At 42.7% G+C, this 26,254-nt stretch overlaps 2 protein-coding genes across 2 annotated transcripts in view; one reads left to right on the top strand and one right to left on the bottom strand.

The window, feature by feature from the left end:
- LOC311250299 (neurotrypsin-like) overlaps positions 1 to 5,621 on the bottom strand; it is a 28,931-nt gene extending 23,310 nt beyond the window's left edge. Inside the window, exon 1 of the mRNA XM_084341926.1 lies at positions 5,281 to 5,621. Coding sequence (XP_084198052.1) covers positions 5,281 to 5,379 — 99 coding nt within the window. The 5' untranslated portion in view covers positions 5,380 to 5,621. The remainder of the gene's footprint in view (positions 1 to 5,280) is intronic.
- An 11,070-nt stretch (positions 5,622 to 16,691) lies between these two features.
- LOC311250243 (cerebellar degeneration-related protein 2-like) lies at positions 16,692 to 25,802 on the top strand. The gene is made up of 6 exons (XM_084341827.1): positions 16,692 to 16,965; positions 18,256 to 18,368; positions 19,974 to 20,122; positions 20,218 to 20,388; positions 22,199 to 22,418; positions 22,886 to 25,802. Exons 1-6 carry the CDS (start codon positions 16,884 to 16,886, stop codon positions 23,495 to 23,497), a joined length of 1,347 nt encoding a protein of 448 aa, XP_084197953.1. The 5' UTR covers positions 16,692 to 16,883; the 3' UTR covers positions 23,498 to 25,802.
- The last annotated feature ends 452 nt before the right edge of the window (positions 25,803 to 26,254 follow it).

Raw genomic sequence — 26,254 nt, 5'->3', positions numbered from 1 at the left:
ATTAATTTAGCATACAAGACTTTATAAAGTATAAAGAAGCCTGGATGTTTGGCTCATAACTCCTGATCCATGAGGTGCTCACAGATTTACTCTACGTTCCTTGGTTCAAGATTGGTCTTTAGGGTCTCCCTGAACCCTAATTAAACAATGTTTGTTCAAAAAATTATGTTTTTGTATATTTTATATGTTATTTTTTATTGCTGGGTCTCAACTTCTTGCTGTAGACAGCATGTTTGACACTGATGACCATAACTCTTGACAAAATAGTTTCTCTTTTGTTTCAAACGAGCCCATCTGAGCGTTTTCTGACGTGCAGCTTCTGTGGTTACATGTAAGTGTTGGTGAGTTTCGGGCCGGTTAGGGAGAAACTGCCACGTTACAGCAGTCAAACCGGTTCTGGAGCAAACATCCCACTAGTCCTGCCTTTGCTCACAACAGAAACCGCTCATTTTTCTGACGTCCACAAGCCGTCCACTTATCAATAATGTAATCATATGTTATTTTCAGTGTTGGAAAACATGACCGGTCTCCTTGACGGCGTTGTGTAACTGCGAACACATTTTTGATGTCAACCCACAAATTCGATGGCCACTTAAAGGATGAATCTGACTCATTCTCGTCCAAACGGCGCAATAAAAAAGGTGGAACATTTTGTATCGCAGGACTCAACCTTGAAAGCGTTCGCTCGCTGAATATGAAACACTCTCAGGTCAAAGCCGGGAAACGGAGAACAAAGAGAAAAATCATAAAAACAGAGGAGTTTTCTGACAATTTACACGTTTTCTGGATGAGTTAATTTATTACACCAGCCAAAGGAAGATAATATAACAGGTGTGACCCTCCCAGGTGTGAGAGCGTGGAGCAGAAACTATAACAAACACACACACAAATAGTAGCAGACAGCTTCAGATGGCATCTGACAGAGTGTCTGTTTCATTCTCAGAAATCAGGTCACACCTCGCCACAGCGGGGCACCTTGCAGGAGAGGAGAGGACACACACATGTACGTAACACACACACATATACACACATATATACGTAACAGACACACACACACACACAGTGCTGCCGCTGTGGAAGAATAACTGTAGTGAGGGCAGTGAAATACAACACATTTCACCTTCACACAGGTGAGATCTGATCTTCAGTTGTCTCTCTCCAACAAACAACACACACACACAGACACACACACCTCCCCGAGGACTCAGCTCACCCTAATGATATTAGAGCAGGAACAGGTGACCTGTGGTAGTGAACACGGGTGCTGATATCTCCATTCATATCAATCACACGGCTCGATTACGGCGCTAATCAGTTATGACGCTCTCGCAGCTGCGTCCACTGCATCCCCATGCAAACACACACAAACACAAACACACACAAACACGCTGAATAGAGCGGGACATTCGGATAAATAGAAGAAATAAAGATGCAGCAGAGTCCATTTCTGTTGTGAGTGAACAGAAATGACTGCAGGATGAAGAGGTGATGTTTTCAGTCAGAGCTTTTAGTCCTGAATGATAAAAATGTGTGTTCACCTCAAACTGGTTGTTGAATTAAAAACCACTTGCACTTTCTGATAATAACAGTTATTCAAACACTAAATTAAAGCAAAAGCGTTTGTACCAGCCACTCCTGTCTGCAGAGCGTCTCTTCTGTGTCTGCGGTGCAGTTTATAATCCAGAAGAGCAGGTTGACATAAGATCAGCTGATCCAACACAGCTATTATCATAGAAGGGCGGCAACTAATGATTACGGTCATTATCATGCTACATATTCTCTTAATCACTGTCCAGTGTCCATCAATATTTCATAAAGCCCAATTTCATGTAACAAAACTGCTGGTTTTGTCCGACCATCAGTACAAAACCCCCCAAATCCTCTGTCTTCAACGACAGAAGAAGAAAACCGGCAGGGGTAAATGCTGATCGCACAATGTAATGGCTAAATAATAATGACACCATCCGCCTTTCGATCGGTTCTCTATAAAACTAGCTTCCACTGTGCTCTTTGTCTGCCACCGGGCACAAAATTGCCCACGAAAATGAGGGCAGCCCGGTGATGCAGTCAGGCTGGCAGCCCGGCACCATTTCTATCTGCTTTCACGTCTCCATTATAGACTTAAAGAATGAATTAGAGCGCGACCGCTGTGCAGTTTTTTGGGGCCAATGGCGACATTAGGGAGTGAAACACTTTTCGCAGCGCTCCCTCAAATGTGATCATCAAACACTGTTTTATTGTCTAAAATGACATCAGTGATCTGAAACAGCAAACTTAAAAAAAAAACAAAAAAACAACCTGAAGCATCTTTTTCTGCACCGTGTACTTCAAAACCATAAAGTTTTCATATCCGCCGACACGATAGATCTGTCATAGGCCATTATCAGCCAATTCAATCAGCCATCCGGTGTATCAGTCGGGCCCTGGAGTGAATAACCTCGTCTTTCGTCCTGTGTTGTTGGTAGTTGCGACTTAATAGACTAATCAATGAATCAACCAGTGACTGTATCAGACAGTTTCCTCTATGTTGATCTCTTTGGACCTCTCCTTGTCCTCATGTCAAAAACAATTGAAGCCTATGCAAAAGTTCAATCTACTGATTCTATTAAAATTAAGAGATTTCTGGCCTGAATTATCATCTCTGGTGTGTCGAGCCTTAACTCTGAGGTGTCGACTCTTTCTCCTAGTAATTATGTCTACACACCTGATTGTTTTACCTGTTTCTGACGTAATTAACAATCTAACTGTCTGTTTTGACTTGTTATATAATCAAGTCTGGAGTCTTTCCCTGATATTAAACCAGGGGCTGTGAGTGCTTGAACATAATCACGACAGATTGAATTACACTTTTCTGGGACTTGGTGGTAACATTAATCAACATCTTCTCATGACGTTGGTGGATCCGAGCTACATTACTCTGACAAAAGTATATAAACGTACATTTCTAGGAGACAGGGTTGGTGGATTAGTGACGAGACATAATGTATACAGCTGTTACAGTCGGCGTTATAAGCTGGTTGCCATTTATACAAGAAGAACATCAGTTCCCTAAAACGACCGGCCCTCTAGCAGCTGTGGTTGTTATGAAGGGAACAGAGAAAGAGGTCAGGTGATGCTGTGTTCGAGGTCGAGGTGGATGGATGTGTCAACACAACAGGAGACCGCTGTTCGCTTCCTGTTTCCACCTGACAATCAGTGTTATTCGTCATCAATCATGACCACGATCGTTCCTTAACTTTAACGTGTCTATTATTGTAACCGCTCTGACAAAAGGTCCCAAACTGGGAGCGGCACTGTGTAGTTTTGCTGATAGCGGTGTCAGATCAGAAAATACAGCGCACGGATAAACAACATACTTTGACATTTAATTTTAATCTACAGCCAATTTAATTAGATTTTTTTCCTTGCGCCGGCACGGAGCGCCCCGAGTGTAGACCCAAAACACACACTGGGTGACATGGAAACATTTCTTTTCCAGTTGGCGGACCAAAATCGGTGCTTTGTTCTGAGCATTTTGACCAAAAATCAGCTGGTTTTGAGCCCAAGAAGTTTCTGGCTGGATCCATTTCCAATAAACTGGAGTGGATTGTTTCCACCTGTAAATCTATTAATGTCTCAGCAAACAGTTTATAATCATATGGATGCTGTTATAAAGTGTGACTAAGATCCTGGACCATGCATCAGGGAAAGCGACAAAGACACATCTTTTGCTCTAAATTACATCACGTAACCGCCATCAGTAAATAGCAGGCCCTGCCTGGCTCACACTCCCAGAGAGGGATGTTCACTGAAGACCTCGGTGGACGGGGCTGACCAGGTCACGGTGGCTTGTCCTCATTAAATCACCATCAACTGCTGGTGCCGCCCGGCTCTCGCTGCCGGGGAAAGACTCAGTTTTTTTAGGGCGGGTGGAAGTGTGATTTCTTCCTCACATGAAATGCTGAAGACACGACCTGCTGCCACATCACTGTCATTCGGTCGTGTAATTTGCTTTGTGGGTTGAAGTGTGGGACGTTTCTCATCTATTTGATGAGTGAAGGATCTGTTTAATCATCAGACAGTGAACGTCATCTTGCCTCTGTTGCGGCTGTTACTACCTCCGCCGGAAGATCAGAGGTGGAAACGAAGCTGTCACCCCATTACACCTCTGTAACTTTCACACAGATGATGACAGGCAGAGTATCGGCGCTATATTGAAAAGGCAGTGTGTGACTGGGGCTTTTAACAGAACCAGTTCAAGAACCAGAGAGTATTTGGTGGAAAAGGGGTGTCTGATTGCAGATCCAGCAAACTGAAAACTTTTGGTTTCAGGAAATATGCTGCGTGTGATTGAGAGTAAAGCAGAGTTCGCATGTTACGGAGGATTTAAGGTTTGGTTCCTTTCTGTCGCTGCCGACACAACAAGGTACCGTCGCCTCACTCATCCTCCAATCAGTCTCCTCCTGGTGAAAAAGATTTTGTCTAATGAAGAAAAAAAAAAAAAGAGCTGAAACTCATCTGCAGTGTGCTATTTGTGCTACATGCACGGCTGCTTCCAGTGTTAGCAGCTCTAATTAAATCCTGCACAGCACTGTACTCCACTAATGACTCCTACACTGGCTACACAGCTCATCTGCTGCACATTAGCACAACACACACTCACTGTAGTACAACACGGGAGGAGAGGGGGGCAAAATGTGTGAATCTAATGATTAATGGATTGATTTAGTATTAATTGATGAAATTCAGTTCCAGCTGAGGTCCTCTCTGACCCACAGCTGACAACAACACCTGCCTGGCTTCAGTTTGTCTGCATGCTGACTGAACTGCTGTGACAAGCTCCAGCAGCCCGTGCGGGGCTCATTCCCACATCACCGCGGGGGCACAGGAGCCACCGACGGGCTCCTCTCATGATACCCCGCCGAGGGGGCCTGGAGGAGGAGGAGGAGGAAGAAGAGGAGGGTGGAGGAAGAAGAGGAGGGTGGAGGGCTTGTGATTGAGACCATGCATGTGTGAGAGACAACATACCGTCCGCCTAATTGGAGAATGAGCTTTAATGGCGCCTTTAATTGGCTTTAAAAAAGGCGGATTAGGAGGTGTTGACGCTTCTCCTTCTGCACCTGCCTTTGTTGGAGGTGCACCCTGAACGCATCAATGGAGGGGAAACATGCACGACACAAATCAATCTAATCATCTCTATTAGCTCAGGTCATCAAAGCGTGACTCAAGAATGAATGAAAGAAAAAACAGGCCACATTGCAAAATCATCATCATCATTAGAGAGGAGAAGGTTTCACGTACCTCCGCGAGCAGCGGCAGCCAGAGGCAGGCGGTTCCGATCAAGCACAACATTTCCCGGCTGGTGAGAGCCATCCTTCCCGCCCGGTGTGTCCGTGTCATAGCCTGAGAAGCGGCCGCTCCACTCCCATCTCTGAGCCCAGACCTGTCGGCGAGGTGAACCGCTCTCCTCCTCCTCTCTCCTCCTCTCCTCGTCCCGCTGCTGGGAGAAGAAACGTGGAGTGTGATGATGTACGTGGGAGGTTTTTTACGCACAGAGGACAGGGTGCGGCACTATTAACGCACACACACGCGCACACACCGATCCGATTCTGGGTGAAATAGTGTTGAGCTCTGCAAAAAAAACCTGATGCCACCAGTCTCTCTCTCTCTCTCTCTCTCTCTCTCTCTCTCTCTCTCCCTCTGTCAGCTGTGTGATTCATCATTGATGAATTGTTTGGATGTGACTTCTGTTTTTCTGCACGTTTATCACTCTGGGTCATGTTGTATATTTAGATCTGGGGCTCTGCGGACAATTTTGACCTCTTCAGCTGATGAATGAATGTCACTAAATTCACCTACACACCGTCCTGCCATCAGGGAGGAGGTACACTTTCCCTAGCAGTGCCAAATTAAACAGATATCTGAAAGCATTTCCTCCATCAGCTGTTGGGTTCCTAAACAAAGGACTTTTGGTTGAGTACTGTTGGAAACCAAATTGCCCCTCGGGGACAATGAAGACTGTCTAATACCCCTTTTCCACTGGTCAAAAATCCCACTTAAACCCGCTTAGATCAGGCTTTTGTGTGCAATGGGCACGTCTACACTTGGCATTTACACCTGGTTCAATTGACTCTGTAGTAGACACAGGTTTTTAACACCTTGACTCGGTTTTGATGGGGGGGATGATGGGTTAGCAACATCCAGTGGTGGCGCGTAAATCAGGAAGGAATTTGGGATGTGGTCTGGTCTACTGTTGTTTTCTCTTCTAATACAGCTGTTTCCAACACATTCATGACGCAAAACGTACAACAAAGCGCTTCAGATATAGCCGATTTTTTGCGGATTGAATAAAACTAAACATCACTTCGATGACCCACATTTTACCCACATGGCCCCTCAGAGTAAAGGTGACGATAAACAATTTCTTCAAGATATAAAGCTGCATCTTTAACCCTTCTCTTAGAAAAATACACATTCAGGTGGTCCTTTATAGGACACCGCAGTTTCCACAAAAGGTGTCATATCACATTAAAACAACATGATTATATGTGACTTTCCGGTCGGGGGTGGAGGGGATGGTGGCCAAGTTACAGGCGACAAAGCTCAAGTCTGAGTTTCAACATTTGTAAGTGTGAAACGACTGGATTTTTTTAAGGAGACTTGGGACAATTTCCAGCTGTTTTTCTGGAGACCAAAAAAACAATATATTTAGCGTGAAGTCGGACCATCTGCTGCTGTGTTTGTGGCGACCAAACCAACAAACCAACAAAACCAACCCTAACGCCTGGTTTCCACATATACAGATAATGCCCCTAGTGTCCAACACAAGGAAAAGCGTTTCTTTCCATACCGATAGAACACAAGTAGACAAGTAAGCTGCAAGAGGCCAGATGGCTGTTTATCAGGGAAAAGTTGTCTGTGTTCAATAATAAAAAAAACAAATAATGTTCCCACTTGTCCACTTTTTTTGCAGCTCCTGTTTGTAAAACTGCTAAACACATAATCAGCTTGGTGAGGGGCACATCCAAAACAGAAACTGGCTGCGAAATAAAATCCGCACGGCAAAGATTCTGGCTGATGGTGACAAAAACTCCTCCAAAGACACATGCATTTTGATTATAGTTGTTGACAAAAGTGCTCGCATGCTTTGCCCCGAAATGTTGCATTTGAAGCTGATCCAAGAAGAGGCATTTCAGATCAGTGCAAATAAAAACAGAGCCAGCTGCCAGGATGTTTTGTCTTCACTCAGCAATTGGACTGTGCTGCTGGAGAGAAGTGGTCAGCTCAGCATTTTCCAGATTGCGTGTGTGTTCTTATAAGATCCAATATAAATGCAATCACACCGACATCTAGTGAGGGTGTGTGTAGCAAAGACGCTCAGAAAAAGAGAAATTAACCGAATTAAGGCTGCAGCCAAGTATTTTTATTTTACTGATTACTCTGCTGATTATATTCTCGAACATTTGGTCTATAAAATGGAATAAAATCATGAAAAATGGCCGTGACAATGCTTGTTTTGTATGGCCAGCAGTCTAAAATCCAAATATATTCAGTTTATTGCAATAGAAGACAAAGTAAAAGCAACAAATCCTCATAATTGAGAAGCTAGAACTGGATATTGTCTGACTTGCTGGCTGCATGGTGAACGTAGTTGTTCACATACTTGCCTATATACTACGTATGTTACCGGTGGATACCACTAGATGGCACACGTTAGCTTGTTGTCCCTGCTTCTGCTGACTTGCTTACTGACTCCTGATGAACCCTGTCACATCCCCATACTGGCCCTACGCTGCTCCTGCCATTCATGCCCATATTGCGTGTAAGCGTAGCCTTAATTTCTGAGGACGTGCATGACCAACGCTCCGAACGGACACAGGATACACAAGCCAGCCCTCATGCATATCCAAAAGTGATTCTTAAAGCAAGTATATATTCCCAAGAGCCCGTCAAGCTGACAGGTAGCGGGAGGCCAGAGGAGCTGCAACTTTGATGGTCGCCAAAGCAAAAACCTGGAGGGAGTTCAAGGAGGCTATGAAGAAGGAGTTTTGGTTGGCGGAGATTATCACAAACCATCAGACAACTCGGAAGTGAATAACAGCTTGGCTCAGGCAAGCTTATTTCCTCCAAATAACTAGGTTCACCCTTGGGTGCTCAGATAGCTGCAGGGAGCTCAGCGTAGAAATGCTGCTTCTTCATGCCGAAGGTGAGGTGATTCCAGCATCTGATGAGGATACTCTCTGGGTAGCCTCTTTTGGGGGTTTTCCAAGCACGCCTAACTCGTAGGTGACCCAAGATAGATCCAGAACATCTGGAGAGAATATATATCTCATCTTGAATCTCCCACCCAGGAGGAGCTGGAAAACGTTGCTGGGGAGAGGGACAGCTGGACTACCTACGCTGCTGGCATCGCGACCTGGACAGGGATATATGGCAGGAAATTAAAGGATGACTGTAGTAAGTACAGCCGAGGCAGGTAGTTGGTCGTAAACCAAAATATTGGACATATTTAAATTTTGACGTGATGAATCGCACAAGATTAAAATACAATGGATCACCAGAGTTCTTAGGATATACATTGAAAAGCCTCAATGTTCAAAGGACCGACAGTGAACTGAGTTACAATGCACTGTTCTGCTGGGAAACCCTGGGTCCTGGCTTTCCACTCATCACCCACCCAAACATCCACCTCAGGCAGGACAATGCTCACCGTCTCACTACAAAAAATGCTCAGGAATGGACCAAAGACCTTGACAAAGTGCTCAACTGTCCTCCAAATTTGTCAGATCCCAATCAGACCTAGCATCTACGGGACATCCCAGAAAAAGTCTGATCAACGGAGACTCCACCCTCGAGGCATGGAAACCTCTGGGGATGTCCTGTGATGTCTGGCACCAGGGTGTTGGCAGCAGATCCTTTTGAGTCCTGCAGGTTGCAAGAAGGGGCCTCCATGAATCGGACTTCTTGTCGTTGCTGATCGCGTATCATCTGAGAACCATGAAAGTCTTGATAGACGTCAAGCTGTTTGACTGCATAAATCAAAACTTTGTCCTGCAGGTCGGTAGGATTCATCCTCTGGGAACGACAAATGTCTGGACAAATTTCATGGCAATCAATCCAATAGTCGTTCCTAAAAATGACTTAATCAATTACTAACTTTTCAAATTAGATGCAGATTGATATTCTGTTGATTGATCGACTCATCATTGCAGCTCTAACCTGGATCGCTTTTATGAAACTGGAGTTCACACTCCTCTTACACACACTCACACGCCATCCATCATCCTTCTTGTCTGCTGTATCAGCACTGCGTTTTGATGCAACATCAACCAAGTCACTTCTCATCCACACAGCAGGAAACATCTGAGCAGGAGACAGCTGTCAGTCAGCCCGTAAGTGCAGAGGCCTTTCATCCTCTCAGGCTAATTTTCCTGGTCAAAAGCATCGTTTTTCCTCTTGTGTTTGAGGGCAGGGACATACCACCTCCTGTGCTCGGTACATTAGGAGGAGTGAGATGTCTCCGTTTCATAAATGTAACAACCGAACTCGGCACTTGTGCAATTTTCTATCCCTGCGCCTCTGTGATCCCCTGAAGCTGTGCGAGAGAGATTAGTTAAATTCATCTACTTCACAGAGTTTTGTTTTACCCATGAGCCTCAGGCTGGGAGATTACTTGTGAAATTAAACTTTTTTTTTTTTTTAAAGTTTCATAGTTTCCCCCTGCCAACGAGGCCTTTGATGTTAGCGTTCAGTGATAACAGTTTGCTATCTTTAACCCAAATCCAATTTCTCTTATCGTCGTCATCTTTCTCTCTGTGGTTATCTCTGCGTCGCTCTTTTTCCCATTTCACTCCTTCCTAATTTTCTGTTTATTGCATCGCGGCGTGTAAACAACATGGAGGAACTGGTGCAATATAAAAGTAATATCAGGTTCGCACACATGCATGCACATACAGTACACGGCATGTGTGCTTGTTTGCTTCTGCCAGCGTCTTTTGTCTCTCTCTCTCTCTCTCTCCCCCCACCGCCACGCACACACACATGCACAAGCCCATATGTGATCCTGGATGAGAGTTGGCATCACGCTGATTTTTGCAAACGCCTGGTTGTCATGGCAACATGGCAGCGGCTCCTCTCCCATCCTTGACTGTGTTGTGCGTACATGTGCAGGACAAAAGGCGTCGGAGAGACAACAGGAGAAGGTCGGGAATCAGTCGAAAAATGCAAAAATTAAAATCTGCTCGGGCTCGCTGCTGTCTGTCTGTCACCATGGATTTCTGCAAAATGTAAAAGCTTTGAAGATTAGCTTAAAACAAGCACGCACACACTCAGAGGTTTTGTCATATGTATTGTGTGTGTGTGTGTGTGTGTGTTGAAGTTCCACCCAGAAGCACTTCCTCAAATCCCATTACACCCATCCCCATCTCCTCCTCGTCCCCCCCCACCAAACATGGAGACAATCCAATCCCCACAGCTAAGACAGTTGGTATGGGAGCGGATCAGTAAAGCTCCAAATTTCTCTTTTAACGATTCATTACCAGTCACTGCCGCCTTTAATGTCACTGCCTCCACTCAGTGGCAGCAAGAGACACCATTACCAAACCCCGATCGCTGCAGGGATGAGGAGGGATGTGTGAATGGGTTGGCGAGCACAGTGGTAATCATCCTGTTTGCTTGCACTCTCGCTTGTAATATTTCAATTTCCTCCCTTCGTTTATCTGACTTCCTCTTACTTGCAAACCCATTATTGTGCTGCTTGAAGATGCCTTTACTGCCACACAGGAAGAAAAAAAACATGACGGGATACCTTAAAAACACATTTCTGATAATTTTCTGATAAAATAACAGCAGGGCTAAAAGGGTGCACGGGGTCCCATTCTTTCGTTTGGCATTTCACGCCCTGTGAAACCCAAAATGAAAAAGGCAATACAGCATCAATAAAAGCACAAAAATGCCACGGGTGTAAGTGTAGATAGGGGGAAACACAAACACTGTGTTGATTCTGCAGGAAAAAGATCACAGCTATTTTATCACTCCGAGAAGCCGAGTCCCCGCAGAGAGCTCTTGCTTCCTGCTCTGCTTTTTCTCTCATCTCGCTGACAGCCACAAAACAGAGATGGAGAAATCAAGGAGGATGGTGGAGGACGGATGGGAAGAGAGGGAACACACTGAGGGTGGAGCACAAAAGAGGGAACAGGACATGAGAGATGAAAGGGCTGGAGCTAAGAGGCCTAAAGGAAGAGCTTGTGATGTTACAGCGTCTAATCCTCAACCTGGCTGAATAAATTGGACCTGGGGTTGGGGAGTTAGTGAGATGTAACAGCTGCCAGAGTCACTGACTCCTCCGGCCTCACATCTACCAACACAATCTGCTCTGACTCAGCTCACTGGTTAGGGACATTAAGTTATCAGGGACATTTCACGATAGCAATGATTTATGCATTTATTGCACCATCATTGTACCGATACGAATGGAGGAAATCAGTCGGCTAACAGGATACTATTAAGAGAATTAAAATTAAATCCTTTATGTGACGAATACTGGAAGATATTAAGTCGTTTTTCAGTTTTTTATCTTTATGGTCTCTAGGCCTGTGGCTTTCTTGTAAAAATGTCTCACAACCTCATTTACATGGCTAAGCTGCTCTCTGATGAGGCTATTTCTTTGGCAAAACTGTGCTTTGAGCTAAATGCTAATGTCACGACATTGACAACGCGAACACGCTGACATTTAGCAGATGCAATGTTTATGATAGAGCCGCTAGCATAGACATTAGTGGATCAGAGGCTAACTTGGACATGATGAGGTCATGTATTCAGCTCTCTGTGAGGCTGTTCTTGGCACATTGTGCTAAATGCTAACAACACAATGATAGTTACAGATGCTGGTGTTTGCAGATTTTACTTTTCTAATGTTCACCATCTTAGTTCATTGAGTTAGCATCAAGTTTAAACCTACATTGATGAAGTGGAGCTGGGGAGGATATGAATTGCTACGCCTCTGTCCTGAATCTCACTCAGAACCTGATGACGAGGGTTCAACAGATTTATAACGACTGAGTTATCGTGGCGATATCTACAGAAAAATTCAACTTTTACAAATCCAAAAAACTCCCAACCCAGCGAGCTAACTTTTTTCCGGTTGTTGTCTCTTTCGTTTTCCATCACTACGATAGTAACAACATACTGTGTTAGTAGCTAGCTAGCTAGCTTGCTAGATACCGCGTCTTCATTTCTTTTACCTTTTTATGGTGGGTGGTGACCAGCGTTAAGGTGCATACGTGCCACCAAGAAAAGAATAAATAACACAGTCACAAATACCGCAGTTTTTGTCGATATTGAAACCCCTACTGAGGACAAGCTGTGGTAGCAAATTGATAGTCACAAGGTAGCCACACCCGAATCAATACCCTGCTGTGTCGTCTATTTAACTCTAAATGGGACCGTAATTTACCAAAGGAACATCATGCCGTGTTGAAGAAATAAAATCCTTGTGGATTACTTCTTCACCCCCTGCTGGCTGGTAGAAAGAATTCAAGTTTAAGTTATACTCTATGGCCAAAAGTAAATGGACGCATATACTCATGCCTGTCCACACACTTCTATGAATCCGATCCGAATTAAGATTCATCTTCAGGATACAAAGCTATTTTAAATGACAGGGTGCTTCTGACTTTGGGTCAACATTTCCTGTTTCAACATCAATATGCAGATGGTTCTCTTAATCTGGTGCAGAAGAACTTGACTTCTGCACAGAGCCCTGACCTCAACCCCATCGAACGTCTTCACGATGAACTGGAACATCGACATCGAGCTGGAAGAAAGCCTTTCCCAGAAGAGAGGAGGGTATTGTAGCAGCATATTAATGTCCATGGCTTTGAAATTAGACGTTCAACAGTCGCATATTGGTGTAATGTTCAGGTGTCTGTTTACTTTTGGCCATGAAAAATATGTGAATGATTGCAGAAAAGATTAAACTACCAGACACGTTAATATAAAACGCCCCCACAACACACACAAACATGCAAAACATCTCTGCTCAGCAGCGAACAAAAGCGTGTTTTGCATAAATTTAAGAGGAAGCGAGGATGAAGAGGGCTGATGCTCTGCTCATCATCCTCTGGGGAAGCAGCACATCATTTATCATCAGCTGTCAGGACGCTTCTCAGAGAAAACATCCAGCGTGGAGAATGTTTTCATCTGTCTGCATCTGATAATGAAACTGAAATCTGACTGTGCAGCTGATCAAATGTTTATCTATTTGATCATGTTAATTCCTTTTGATTAAAAATAAAAATGTATGCGTTTCTATTTTCAGTGCCTTCGAATGAATAACTGACTGTGACTCAGTGTGTTTTCTGTAACACATCTCCTTATTTGATTAAATATAAAGGATTTTTATGTTTGCATGTGGTGCCAAACAGGAAATCCAGACCAGATTATGAGACGACACTGCCACCAGCTGATGGAAGTACACATGATGGTAGTGCACCCGAGTCCTTTTCACTGAAATGTGCTTTTAATGGAAATTGCTTTAAAAAAATGATGTTAAAAGAAGTAAATATCACACTGCAAACACCAAAACAAGAAGAAAAACAATTAAACAGATTAATGTGCACAAAATTAATTTGACACGCTTCAACTTTGGTTTGTTTTGGAGCATAAAAAGTTCAAAATTTGGTAAACTTCTTGACTCATTCGCAGACAATTCTTGGCCCAAAGATTTCAGTTATTTCAGAAAAAAAAAAATCACAAAAGCATCCTCCATCTCTGGCTGCCCACAGAGGTCCAAAGACCTCGACTACTCACTGTTAAACCATCCAGCTGAGGGATGACTCAACTATTGACGTCCTCCAGCCTCTCACTCTGAGTCAACTATCAGTATTTTTAAAAAGGCGAGACAGGAAACTGGAGGAATTGAGGAAATTACATGCTTCTCCTGTCTGGAAGAGCTCCGTCTTTTCTGTTTTTGCCGCTCTCTGACGCCCGACAGTCAGGTTGGGTCGTCGACAGCAGAGAAGAGACACTCTGATTTGACAAATAAATCCCCTCTGTGTCTCTAACCGTGGTGACCTTCTGTCTCCGAGTCAACGGCTTCGCTGAAATGCAGCCTGTTGAAATGTCACCAGCTCCGGAAAACAAGCCCCAAAGGCTGAAAACAAAAGCAGTTTTGAGAGATGACAAATCTGTATGAAGGCGGTGTGTTTTATTTATAGCAACTGTAGGACGTGTTTGAGTATAGAAATGGTCACGTATGAACAAAGAAACAGCCCGTCATTTGTCTCCCTAACTTTTTAACACACATTATATTATAATTCATATGTAAAATCATAATCTAGATCCTTTTCTGCTACTTCATACTTTAAATATTGTACTCTTTGCTCTACTACATTGGTGTTGGCAGCTTTAGCAGCTGCAGCTAAAGGTTTTATTCACGACAGGTCATTATCTTTCGAGATATAATGCAGCTCTGAGTGTACAAATTGAAATTAGCTTCACCATACACAGCTATAACATTAACATCTAGGCCTATAACAACCTGGCTGCGTTACAAACAGCGATGAGAGTTCATATCAGGAAGAGATCGACAATCTTGCAGAGTGGTGCACAGGACCATCTCCTGCTCAACGTCAGCAAAACCAAGGAGCTGATTTTTTTTAGAGAGAAGGAGGCAAAGACGCACACCGCTGTCTACGTCAGTGGAGCTGAGGTGGAGCAGGTGAAATGTTATAAGTTCCTGTGAATCAATATGACAGAGGACCTATCATGGTCATCACACAACACCACCCTGGGAAAAAAACAGAAAGGGCTCTACTTCTTATGGAAATTTTTAGCATCCTGACAGGAAACCTCACAAACTGGCATGGTTCATCACGGCCCAGGACAGGAAGGCTCTGCAGGGGGTGATTAAAAAAACTGCACAGATGATCATTGGCGCCCATCTGACAAGCATCAGTGATAATGGGGAAGTAAGGCTGCCTGTTAGAGTTTGGCAAAGTGGACCCAAAGGCAGGTCGGTAATTGAACAAAAGGCGAGCTTTTTATAAAATAAGGCTGAAATTCACGAAATCCAAAAGTCAAAAATACAAGCAGCAAAACAGGAATAATCCAAGAGCAAAAACTAAACTAAGTACAAACCAGGAACACAGGTGGACTCGGGCAGCAAACTCAGGTCAAACATGAGGAGAAGACTGATGACAGACACACGACCGACGTAGGGAAACAGAACAGCAGGAACACAGAAACTGAACTGATGAGCTGGAGAAACACTGGAAGGAGGAAGCACTAATGAGGGAGATGCAGTGCAGGTTTGGAGGGAAAATCAGGCTGGTGAGGAGGGGAAAAAAGACAGGAGGAAAAAGGGCAAAAGACACAGCAAAACCAAGAAAACACACATACAAGGAAACTGAAATGACAGGAACATGACACTGACCTCACCTGCATGAAGCTGCACAGCTAAACAAACATCCAGCGGGCCGAAAGGTTAAAGATGGGGATTGCCTTTTAATTTTTTACTTGAAGCTATTGTGAAAAATATTCATTTTACATGAATATGGTCACTGGTGTTAATCTCTCATGGGTGACACCAGTTAAATAATAATAATAATAATAATAATAATTAATGCATTAAGCTTTCATTGATGTGTGTCAATGTAGTCTTATTTTTAATTTCAGAAAAGGAAGTTAATTTTCAGACATTTTGTCCTGACAAAATGGTGGAGGGGATGTGGAACGGTTGCTACTAGCAACAGATTGTTCAACTGAAACCAGCCCCAGTGAAAGCAGCTGTGATCTGCTTGTTTTCTATCTGTTTGCCAATAAAGATTTAAATAAAAACTTTAAATCTTTATCTGAACCACATTATCATTGTACTAATAATCTGTGAGCAACATTACAGCACTGATTACTGGTGAAATAGTCTCAGTACAGGTGTGGTTTGTCGCTGCAGCGCCCCCGTGTGGTCACCCGGAGTCGGTGCGCTGCGGTTTCCAAGCAGGTGTGGTGGACCCACGGTCAAAGTCACCAGAGACAGGTCTGCGCAGGAAACTACGCGGTCTGATTTTCAAAATAAAAGCACGCCTTTCACCTATTGTGAAAGAAACAAGCAGTCATCACTTAACTGTAAAAATATAAATGTTGAAGTTGTTGGATTATATGTTGAGTTATTCTATATTTGATAATGGGGATTGTAAAAGTGTATTTTTTTGTATTATGTATTTTTATGTATTTGTGTGTTTTTCATTGTGTTGACATAATTATAACCTGTGCGTCTTGATAAAGTGGTTGTGTTCAAAATAAAGAGGTGAAATTCAACCTTTTTTTGCCTAGTCTTTAAAAATGATCACTAATTATCGATATCAGACTTATCCATTAACTTTTTTTATTCTTTTGTCCCACCCTCTGTTTCTTTTACTTTCTTTTTTCTTTTACAAATAAGTGTCTGTAATTGTGAGCAGGCACATCCATATGGTCAAAAGGTGAACAAAGGTGAAATCTGACCTGTAAATGAACTATCGGGCCAGAGATTGCATTGAAAGAGGAACGTATAACGACCAGCATGCCCATGAAAATACCCCCAAAATGTTGTGTTTTGACCCTGAGGGGCCACCTGGGACCACATTATCTGCTTTTATTTTGAAATTCAATACCGGAAACATGCCGTGAGCGTAGCAGAGTTTCGTCAGCAGTGAGTTGTCTGTCCGTGTGTCTGTCTGTGTGTCTGTCCGTCCAGAGATGAGCGCGCACCGGTGCCGGCTGCAGGGTTTCTGTGCAGACATCAGCTCGGACTGAAGCGTTGATCACCTTGTGTGTTTTGTTTTGTGTGTGAGTGTGTGAGTGTGTGTGTGTCATGCTTAAAACCCGGATCGATCCTCAGAGCGTGTGACTGATCTTGAACCGTGAAGATGCTGACTGACAGGATCGTGGAGGAAGAATTTGAGATCAAGGAGGAGGAACCGTGGTACGACAAGCAAGACCTCGAGCATGGTACAGTTTCCTCTCAGTCTTTGTGTCTGAAGCCTTGAAGAAAACCACATGGGTCCAGAAATATGGACATTAAATCTGTAATATATGACATCTAACATATGTTTCACATTCAAAACTCACTACCAAGCCCTGCAGGTGCACAGTAGGTTAAATTTGCATGAATTTCCATGTGGTTTTCTGAGCCTGTGATGCGTAATATTTGAAATCAGGATGTTTAATTTAGTGTAGAAGCTGTTAAAGCACCTTGACAGGCTGCAGGAGTCAGCAGGAGGACGTTCACATATGCGGCAGAGTGAAAAAAAAACAACCTCTGACTGAAATGAAGAAGTGGCTTTGACTTCCTTCATCTAAAGTCTGGCTTTGTGTGTAAAATCCCCCTCTAGTGTGTCTTATTTCCATCCACTTGTGTCATTTATTTGGGTTTTATTTTTAAAGGGGCGCTATGTGGTTTTGTAGAAGAAAGTCAAAATATGAATTTTAATAATTATAATATCAGTGAGGTGATAATACAAAGTCAAATATATTTATTTTCTCCATAACTGAATAAATAAGCCGTTCTCAGAGGAAAATTAGGTTCTCAGGTGGAGAGGTGGCAGGGTCCGCCACATATAAACAAAGGAGGGGAGAAGGATCTTCACTGACTGATTTTTTTCCATGCCGAAGCAGACTAAGTAAACAAACTGTTTGTTTTCACGACTGAATGAACTGAACAAACAAACTGACGTTAAAGGACAACACAGTTTCACTTTGTTGTTTTATGTGGCGGACCCTGCCACCTTTCTAGCTTCAAACAGTGTTGTGGGACCTTCTTTTCCTCTGAGAACAGCTTGGTTATGTAACATATACATATTTCCGAGTACTATTACCTCATTAAGACTGCAAATATTGAAATTCTGAGTGTAAATTTCTCTTCCAAAACTACATAGTGCTCCTTTAATATTGGATGAAAGAAGGGCTGAGTCAGGTAAATTAATTCAAATGTAGTTGCTTAAGAAATAACCAGCAGTCCTTACTTATCACAGGGTGTCTACAGGTCTTTAAATAGTCTTAAACTCATCTTATACAGCATTACATTGTACCTGTAGGCACCTTGTAATAAAAACCTTGAATATTCAGTTCATAAAGGTGGATAAACCCTGTGGCACACATTTTAGAAAGTGGGTTACTGGATTCCTGCCAACCACCAGAAACCCTCTTCAAAGCTGCTTGTAAAGTCCCCGTGTGTCCATCAGTGAGACTAAACTATGAGCACTGAAGCACTTGTGGTTCTTCGCTCCGTCTCTCCCGCAGACCTGCAGCTGGCCGCCGAGCTCGGGAAGACTCTCCTGGAGCGCAACAGGGAGCTGGAGCAGGGGCTGCAGCAGATGTACTCCACCAACCAGGAGCAGCTGCAGGAGATCGAGGTAAAGAGTCTGTCAACTGTGTGCCTTTGTAGCTTTATCCAAGCCTCCGTCAGGCCTGGATGTCGGGTAAATAAGAGGGTCGACCTGTCAGTGAGGTACCTTAAATACAACTTGCTGCTCTGGAAGGACGTCGTTTTCCCTCGTTTATGTTTGATTCATTGACTAAAAGACCTTTAGACAGGAGAAGATCTGAGGTGACCCACATGTGAGTCGCCTTCACTGATGGAGGTTGTTGGGGCTGCAAAACAATCATTAAGGTGTTTACATTTACAGGTAATTCTTCTACAAAGTCGCTATAACTAATCATGAATCACAGACAGAAATAGCTTTAATTTTTGTCAAACATTATAATTATCATTATCATGGTATTCGAACGTTATTATAGAAGGCATGATAACCAATTATATCATAATTTATTATTTGCTACATAATGTTAATTTATATTAATGAAGAAAATAACCTTTATATTACTTGTATATTCGTGTTTTGCTGCTGTTTTCACACTCTTGTATTATGTTACATGTGTACAGATTTAAAAGGTGCATGCATGATTTTCATGTTGACTTTTGACTAAGTGATTAGTTGAAGGTCTAATGTGAATCTAAAATGACAGAACATCAATATTAAGCTTTAGGTTTTGCAGATTTTCAGTTTTAGGCCTGTTTGTTTATCTCATTTCCTTGAGTAAGGTGGTCAGTGGGGTGTGTGGCACTAAATCCTCCCCTGCATCTCATGCTGACAGACAGGATTAATCTCTTAAGACCTGGACTGGATACTTGTGACGTCACGTCTGATTCAAGCTCATGACCTGTGTTGCAATTAATTACCCGATTTACTGCCACTCTTTACTGGAAGGACAGCCCCCCCGGTGAAACAGAGATGCCCTGAAAATACTTTAAAAATAGATCCGACCTGTTAAACTTCAACGTACTGCGCATACATTCATGTTATTATTTGCTTTTTCACTGTTTGCGTCCAGTGAACCTGTGAAGTTTGACATTGAACTGTTGTCACGGTGAAGTTTTCTCAGCTGGCTGATTAGATGAAGAAAAGGTCCAAAGTGTCCTGACTGCAGCGGCTGATTAGATAACCTGATCTTAAAGAAACTGTTGCTGAAAGGAGCCACTGATGGAGCTCTGAGTGACGTTCAGGTGTTACTGGGAAACAAAAACGTCAGATCATCTCTTGACATAAAGGCTGCACTTTTATTTCGTGGATGTTTTGCTGGTGAAAAGTGTCAAATTAGCTAAAACATCTCATTTATAATAATAATAATAATAATAACAATTATTATAGAGGTTTACGTACATAAATTTACAACATAATCAATAGAAACTATTGACTCTGCTGATAGTTTGTCCTACTTATTGATTAGTTTACATTGTCCGCACGTTTCATGTTTCCTGGTAAAATGTTGCATTCAGGCCTTCAGAAAAATCAGGAAAAAAATAATTCCGGTGTAATCCAGATCCTTCTTTTTAAAAACAGTTGGAAAGCTACTGTTATTAGAGATGATAATCAGGTTCATCAGTGATGACAGACAGACTGTAGCTGGTTGTCATGCCCTTATCCCGTCCCTGAACACTTCCTGTGTCTCTCCTCCAGTACCTGACGAAGCAGGTGGACCTCCTCAGGCAGGTCAATGACCAGCACGCTAAAGTGTACGAGCAGCTGGACGTGTCGGCCCGAGAGCTGGAGCAGAGCAACCGCAAGCTGGTTCTGGACAACAGGACGGCCCAGCAGAAGATCCTGGGGTGAGACGGGAGATGTGGATCGTCTTTTCCAAAGCAGTTTTAAACTAAAGTATTCCTTATTGTCTGACTGACTGAGCTCTGTTTTCTCCGTCCAGGCTGACAGAGACGGTGGAGCTGCTGCAGACGCAGGTGGAGGAGCTGCAGCACCAGGTGGAGGAGTTGAAGTTGAGTCCTATTCAGCCTCAGAAGCCTCTGAACAGAGAGAAGTGGGCACCTCGCAGCACTCAGAGTGTGTCCTGCCTGAAAGAGCTGCAGAACACTCTCAGGTGAGGACACTCGAACACTGTGTGCTGTCATTAGTGCTGGAAAGATGAGTAGATTAACTGACTCGTGCTCATTTTAATGTTCATAACTTTATTTTGGGTTAGTATAGGTTTACATGCTTTAATGCTCAAAAACACAGACGTTTTCTCAAACTGTCCAGAGCTGCAGCACTCGCTCTGTTTTAGCTCCTGTCTCTTTAAGGCCCCCCCCTTAAGACAATCAGTCTGCTCTGATTGCTCAGCTCACACACGCCTGAGCCAGCACCGCTAACAACAACAGAGCAGCTGTGCTAAATTATTTCTTACAGTACGTGCCAAATTAGCAGTTGGGCATCAATTACGCAAATGTGTGACTTGGTGATGTAGTGGGAGTACTGATGAGGCGTTCAGGAGCAGTGTTTTCTGTGGGAGAGAGGAGCTTCTGTTGGACTTTCAGGATCTTTTACATACACAAGAACATTTATAACACACTGACGAAAAGGAAAAAAGATGAAAAAGCATAACAGGTCTCCTTTAATCAATAAGTGGACCGGCTTAAGTTAAGTTAAGTTGTGATACTCGATTTATGGTTTAATTTTTATTGATGATTATTTTGACCATTAATCAATTCGCGTTTTTTGACATCTGCCATTAACGTCATCAATGAAAGTTGTGATATTTAATATATCCTGGAGATTTTATTAGGAAACCATTCGTCCCTTTTTAATGTCTTTTGTTGAGAGAATTCAGCCTGAAAAACAGGTTGAAACCAAACTTCAGTAAACTTTATATGAACTTTTGTTATTAACTTATTCCTCAATGTGGCACAGAAAGCTCTTAATTGCTTCGTCACTGATCCCGAAGCTCTTTGTGAGCAGCAAATCCTCCGCTGAGTCCTTCAACTCTATATGTGTGCTAATCCTACACGCTGGCAGACGGCCATGTCTACCTCACAGCAGTCTGAATGTTTCATGCTGTGGTCACTTCCTCTTGGCCCTGGACCGTCCTGCACTGTGACAGGTTCATTCACTGCCTGTGTTTAGTGTGTGTGTGTGTGTGTGTGATCCTGTTAGGACTGCTCCATCAAAACATCCAGGTCAGGTGGGTGGAAAATCTCTGTCGATAAACCCGACAGAGAGGCAGGTCCGAACTGTGGACGAGGTTGGAAGGAAAGAGGTCAAAGTCTGAACACGTCTCAGTGTCTCTGAAGCCGTGATTGATTCCTCAGCTGATTTTTAATCTGCTCGCTCCTGCTGATAAGTTCTTGATTTCTCACCTAGTGTGCTTTTCTCTTTCGCTTACATCACCTGTTGTTGTGTTTCCTTTTGCTGTGGTCATCGGTTTAGCGTCAGAAATACAGTAAATACACATAGCATACTTGCCAAAATATGCACAATTAAAAACATGAACCAAAAAAATGAATTTTCTGTCAAGTTAAGCATCAAATAACACAGGATTTCCTGTCACCTTTCACTTTGTTCGTGCAGTAGTGAGTCAGAGATACGGTCGAGGTCAACTTGCTCAGCTTTTCTCGAGGTTTTGATCGTATCTCACGGTCTTTATCAGCAACTGGAATTTCCCCAGTTGTTGTAGAGCTGTAGATGATCGAACTTTGCATCAGGACATCTTGTCCAGGCTCGGGGAATAAAGGATTACATAATTAGGATACAAAAAAAATAAATAAATTACAGAAAACAAGACTACGTTTTTTAAGGTATTTAAAAACCGATGAGCTTAGACTGATATATTTAACCTGACAGTAGATTTTATCAACATTTATCATATTGAAAATTAAGAAACATCTATAAAAATAATCATAACTGTGTCTGTGCAGGTACGACTATGAGCCCGACGGACCCTCGGACGGCCACGAATCCTCCGACTTCTCGTGGCACGAGGAGGAGCAGGCGTCGCTCCGACAGTCGCTCCGCAGCCTCCAGACTCAGTTCGCCGCTGAGCGCGCTCGGAGGGAAGAGTCGGAGCGAGAGGCCGAGCTGCTCGCCGGTGAAAATGAAGCGCTGGAGCAGCAGCTGACGGGGATGGATGCGTGTCGGGTAGGTCTGACAAACACATACACACTTACTGTCGCTAAATGTAGCTGCTGTTAGCTAGTTAGCTCAGTTAGGTGTGCAGCTAGCGGTCCCGAATGGGAGGCGCAGGCAGTTTGGCTAGCTGGTAAGCATGCTAATGTCAGTCTTTATCTCTGCAACACAAAACATGGATATCACATAAAAACTGTTATTTCTTTACATTTTGGTGATAATTTTTGTATGTTTTCAACTAAAATCTTACATAATGCACCTTTAAAATCATGTTGATGAACTCAAAAATGAATCCCCAGTGTAAAAATGATTTAAAAATAAAAAACATTTCAACTAAGTAAAAAAATCATTAATGTTTCTTATTTTCCTCTAAAATAAAGTCAGAGTGGCAGCACAAGGACATAACCTCCGTAAAGCAACACTGACTCATTCTCCTCTCACATCGTCTCTTTTCTAATTTATTTTTCCTTCTGCTTCAGGCCAGAGTGTCTGAGCTGGAGCGAGAGGTCGACGAGCTTCGTCAGCTCTGGAAATCGGACTCCTCCACCAGATCCAACAGGCCGGACATCATCCACAGCCTGCTGCCCAACTCGATGTTCCTCCACCAGGAGGAGGAGAGTGAAGGGGATGGAGCTGCAGTGAGAAGCCCTCGGGTCCTGAAGCGCTGGGACAGCGAGCGGCTGATGAAGGCGGCCCAGATGCCCGACTCTCCTGACAGGATCTACGACCACGAGTGCTCCTGCGTGCGCCGAGCCGAGGTGGTGAAGTACCGTGGGATCTCGCTGCTCAACGAGGTCGACGCCCAGTACAGTGCCTTGCAGGTGAAGTACGACGAGCTGCTGCGGCGATGCCACCAGGGACAACCAGAGGAGGACGAGGACGAGCAGAGCCACAAGTCAGTCCAGACTGGGTCCCTCGCCGCCTCTTGTCCCGCTCTGACGGACCTGGAGGACTTTGAGGACGACTTTCACCAGCCGGAGTACAAGGAACTTTTTAGGGAAATTTTCTCGCGTATTCAGAAAACCAAAGAGGACCTGATGGAAAACAGAGAGAGGCTCTCAGCTGGTGAAGCATTGCCTACTTTGCATTAGAAAGAAAAAGACCTGCTGCAAATTAATTATGGTCTTCCAGTTAAAGAGCGACTCTTTGGAAAGACTTTTTACAGCAGCACCTAAAGCTTACAAACTCTCCACTTTACTGTATGTTATTTGCCCAGAAATGGTGATCGCCAAGCAAAAAGGGGTTCAGAGATACGAGTGATGCAGGAAACAAGAAGATCAAACACCACCAGCTCACGTCTCAGATGTAGCTCACTTTGCACAGAAACACCAGTGCCTGACGCTGCCGTCTCTACTGTACAATCACTCTACCTCACTTTGCACAACCCTGATCACAGACAGGAAATCATTTCTGGGTCTTCTCTTCATAAGCTGCATCGGTGACACTTTATTTTACGGGTCCAATAGTATCCTGTAATTTCCTACAAAGAAACGGACACGTTAATGGGATTTCACAGAACAGTTCCTGGAAAAGACGCAGACATAAAGATGTAATGTGGTAATAATCAGAGAGAAAACGGAGACTGTATTCAATTGGTACTATTTCAGTTAACTGCTGGTGTAAAAGTCTTGTAGTCAGTGACCATGCAAAAATCTTTGTTTCGATTTCCTCTGGTGACTAATTATCTTCTTACTTATTACTGATTAATCTGTCAATATTTTTGGATTTGTCAGAAAATCCAAAGTCTTTGCTTGACTGAGCAACAAAACCCAAAAGTTTGTTCAGTTTGCTGTCATAAAAGACAAAGACAGCCAGGAAAGATTCACATTTGAGAAGCTTTAACCAATTTTTCCTTAAAAAAATGTCTTAATAATTAACTTTCTTTATTTTAAACCTTCACTAACAACATTGACAAATTTGCTTCCCTTAAGTTAATATAGCAGCTTCTTATTTACATATTCAACAGTTGCAGAAAAAAAATCTGTTTACTTAATGAATATAAGACCAATACTCACTCTTTTTTAGCTCCGTTTTTGGTCTCCACCACCTCCCGAAGGAAATATCTGGCTCTTTAGCTACTTAATGCTGCGCTATGTTCAACAGCTAGTTCCTAACTGTGTCTGTCTGCTGTTTGGTGATGAGCAGGTAGTCTACAGTCGGTTTTTAGAGCTTTTATTCTGAAAAACAAAACAAAAACAACGCTATGAGAGTGAGCTAAAACAGCCGGACAGCTGAACAACGAGCTGATGGGAGCTGCAGATCCATCTGCGACCCCTTTCACCTTGTTTCTACATGATCATTTGAGGTATTATTATAAAAATATTGATAATACACATTTTAAGGAAATCAGCTATAATCAGCCAAAACTTATATTATACTTATATATAACTCTATTGTCCCTGCAATTAGTCCCAATTATTTTAATAATTTGTCAATCATTTCAGTCATTTTTCAATCAAAAAATGTGCTGGTTCCAGCTTCTCAAATGTGAGGATTTGCTGCTTTTCTTTGTGTTTAATGACATTAAATGACAAGTCTTTGTGTTTTGGACTGCTGGTTGGACAGAAGAGGCACTCTGAAGACGTCACTTTGGGCTCTGGGAAAGTGTGACGAGCATTTTTCACAGTTTTTTTTGACATTTTATAGATTAATCGTAAAGATAAACATCTTATTAATCGATAATAATAAAATGTAGCAGCTCTTTCCAGGAAACTTTTTTTCAAAAATCAGGTAATTTCAGATCCATAAAATAAAATGTTATCGCTTTATCTGCTGTTTGTTTTGTTTACTGAGCTCTGATGATCCAATGCGAACTTCTTAATTTATTTTTTCTTTCTTTGCAACTATATAAAAAAAAGAAAAGTAGCTTTCTTGTTGATAGGTTTTGCCTGCGCCTATAAGGGCAAACAAAAGAATGACTATCTGATGTCATGTTGGTGACGGAGTCTATATTATCATTGATTCAAGGTGCTAAAAATATATAATTGTGACAAAACAATACTTGATTATTGTACGATAGGTTAGCGGACTGTGAGTGAATGTCATATTAAAGGGAAGTTTTACCAAAAGACTAACTGTATGTACTGTATGTAGCTCCTGATATATTAGCCTGATGAAGCCATGTATGATTAGAAGCTTTTCTCTCGCTGCCTGACGTTCACGTGTCCTTGTTAAGCTTCAGACTGTGCACATAGTTCGTAGATGTCTATAAAATCAAGTTGAGAAGCACTTTAGCACATTAGCGCCGCTCTTCTGACACTTTACATGTCTGTCTTATGTAGTTGATGTGCTTCCTGAATAATCTGCAGTATGTATGTGCGATGTTTTTACCTGTTTCATGATTGGACCTCATGGTTTATGTTGTAGCTCTGAGCCATAAAACATGAAGCAAGCTGAGTCGGCGTGATTTCATCTTATTTTTAGAGACAATGTCACGATAACAGTGAAAATATATTTTGTTTTCATCTGATGTGCTCTGATGTCGGCCATCCAGACACCCCGCTGAAAATAAAACTGAATAAAGAAGAAACACTGATAGCTAAAATTAGAGATGTAACATCCCTGAGACCTGTGGGAAATGCTAATGCTGTGGCAGCATTAAAGCTAAACTGAATTATAGAATACAAATAAGCAAAAACAACAGTTTACCCCAAAATCAAAAAGTGGTGGGATCCATAATAACACAGTTGGATGTTGTCGGGTTGGAAAGAAGTATTTTTTGGTTTTGGGGTAAACTGTCCCTTTAAGCAGCAACACAGTGGGAACATTTAGCATGAAAATCTTCATGAATAAAGTAATTTTTTAGAGGTTTAAGCTGAAATATACATTTCTTTTGGTTTTCAAAGAGA

Source organism: Pagrus pagrus (genome assembly GCF_965226575.1).
Source record: "Pagrus pagrus genome assembly, chromosome: 21".
NCBI classification, from domain to species: Eukaryota; Metazoa; Chordata; class Actinopteri; order Spariformes; family Sparidae; genus Pagrus; species Pagrus pagrus.
Note: the sequence above shows the minus strand (reverse complement) of the source record. Positions and strands in the feature narration are given on the sequence as shown.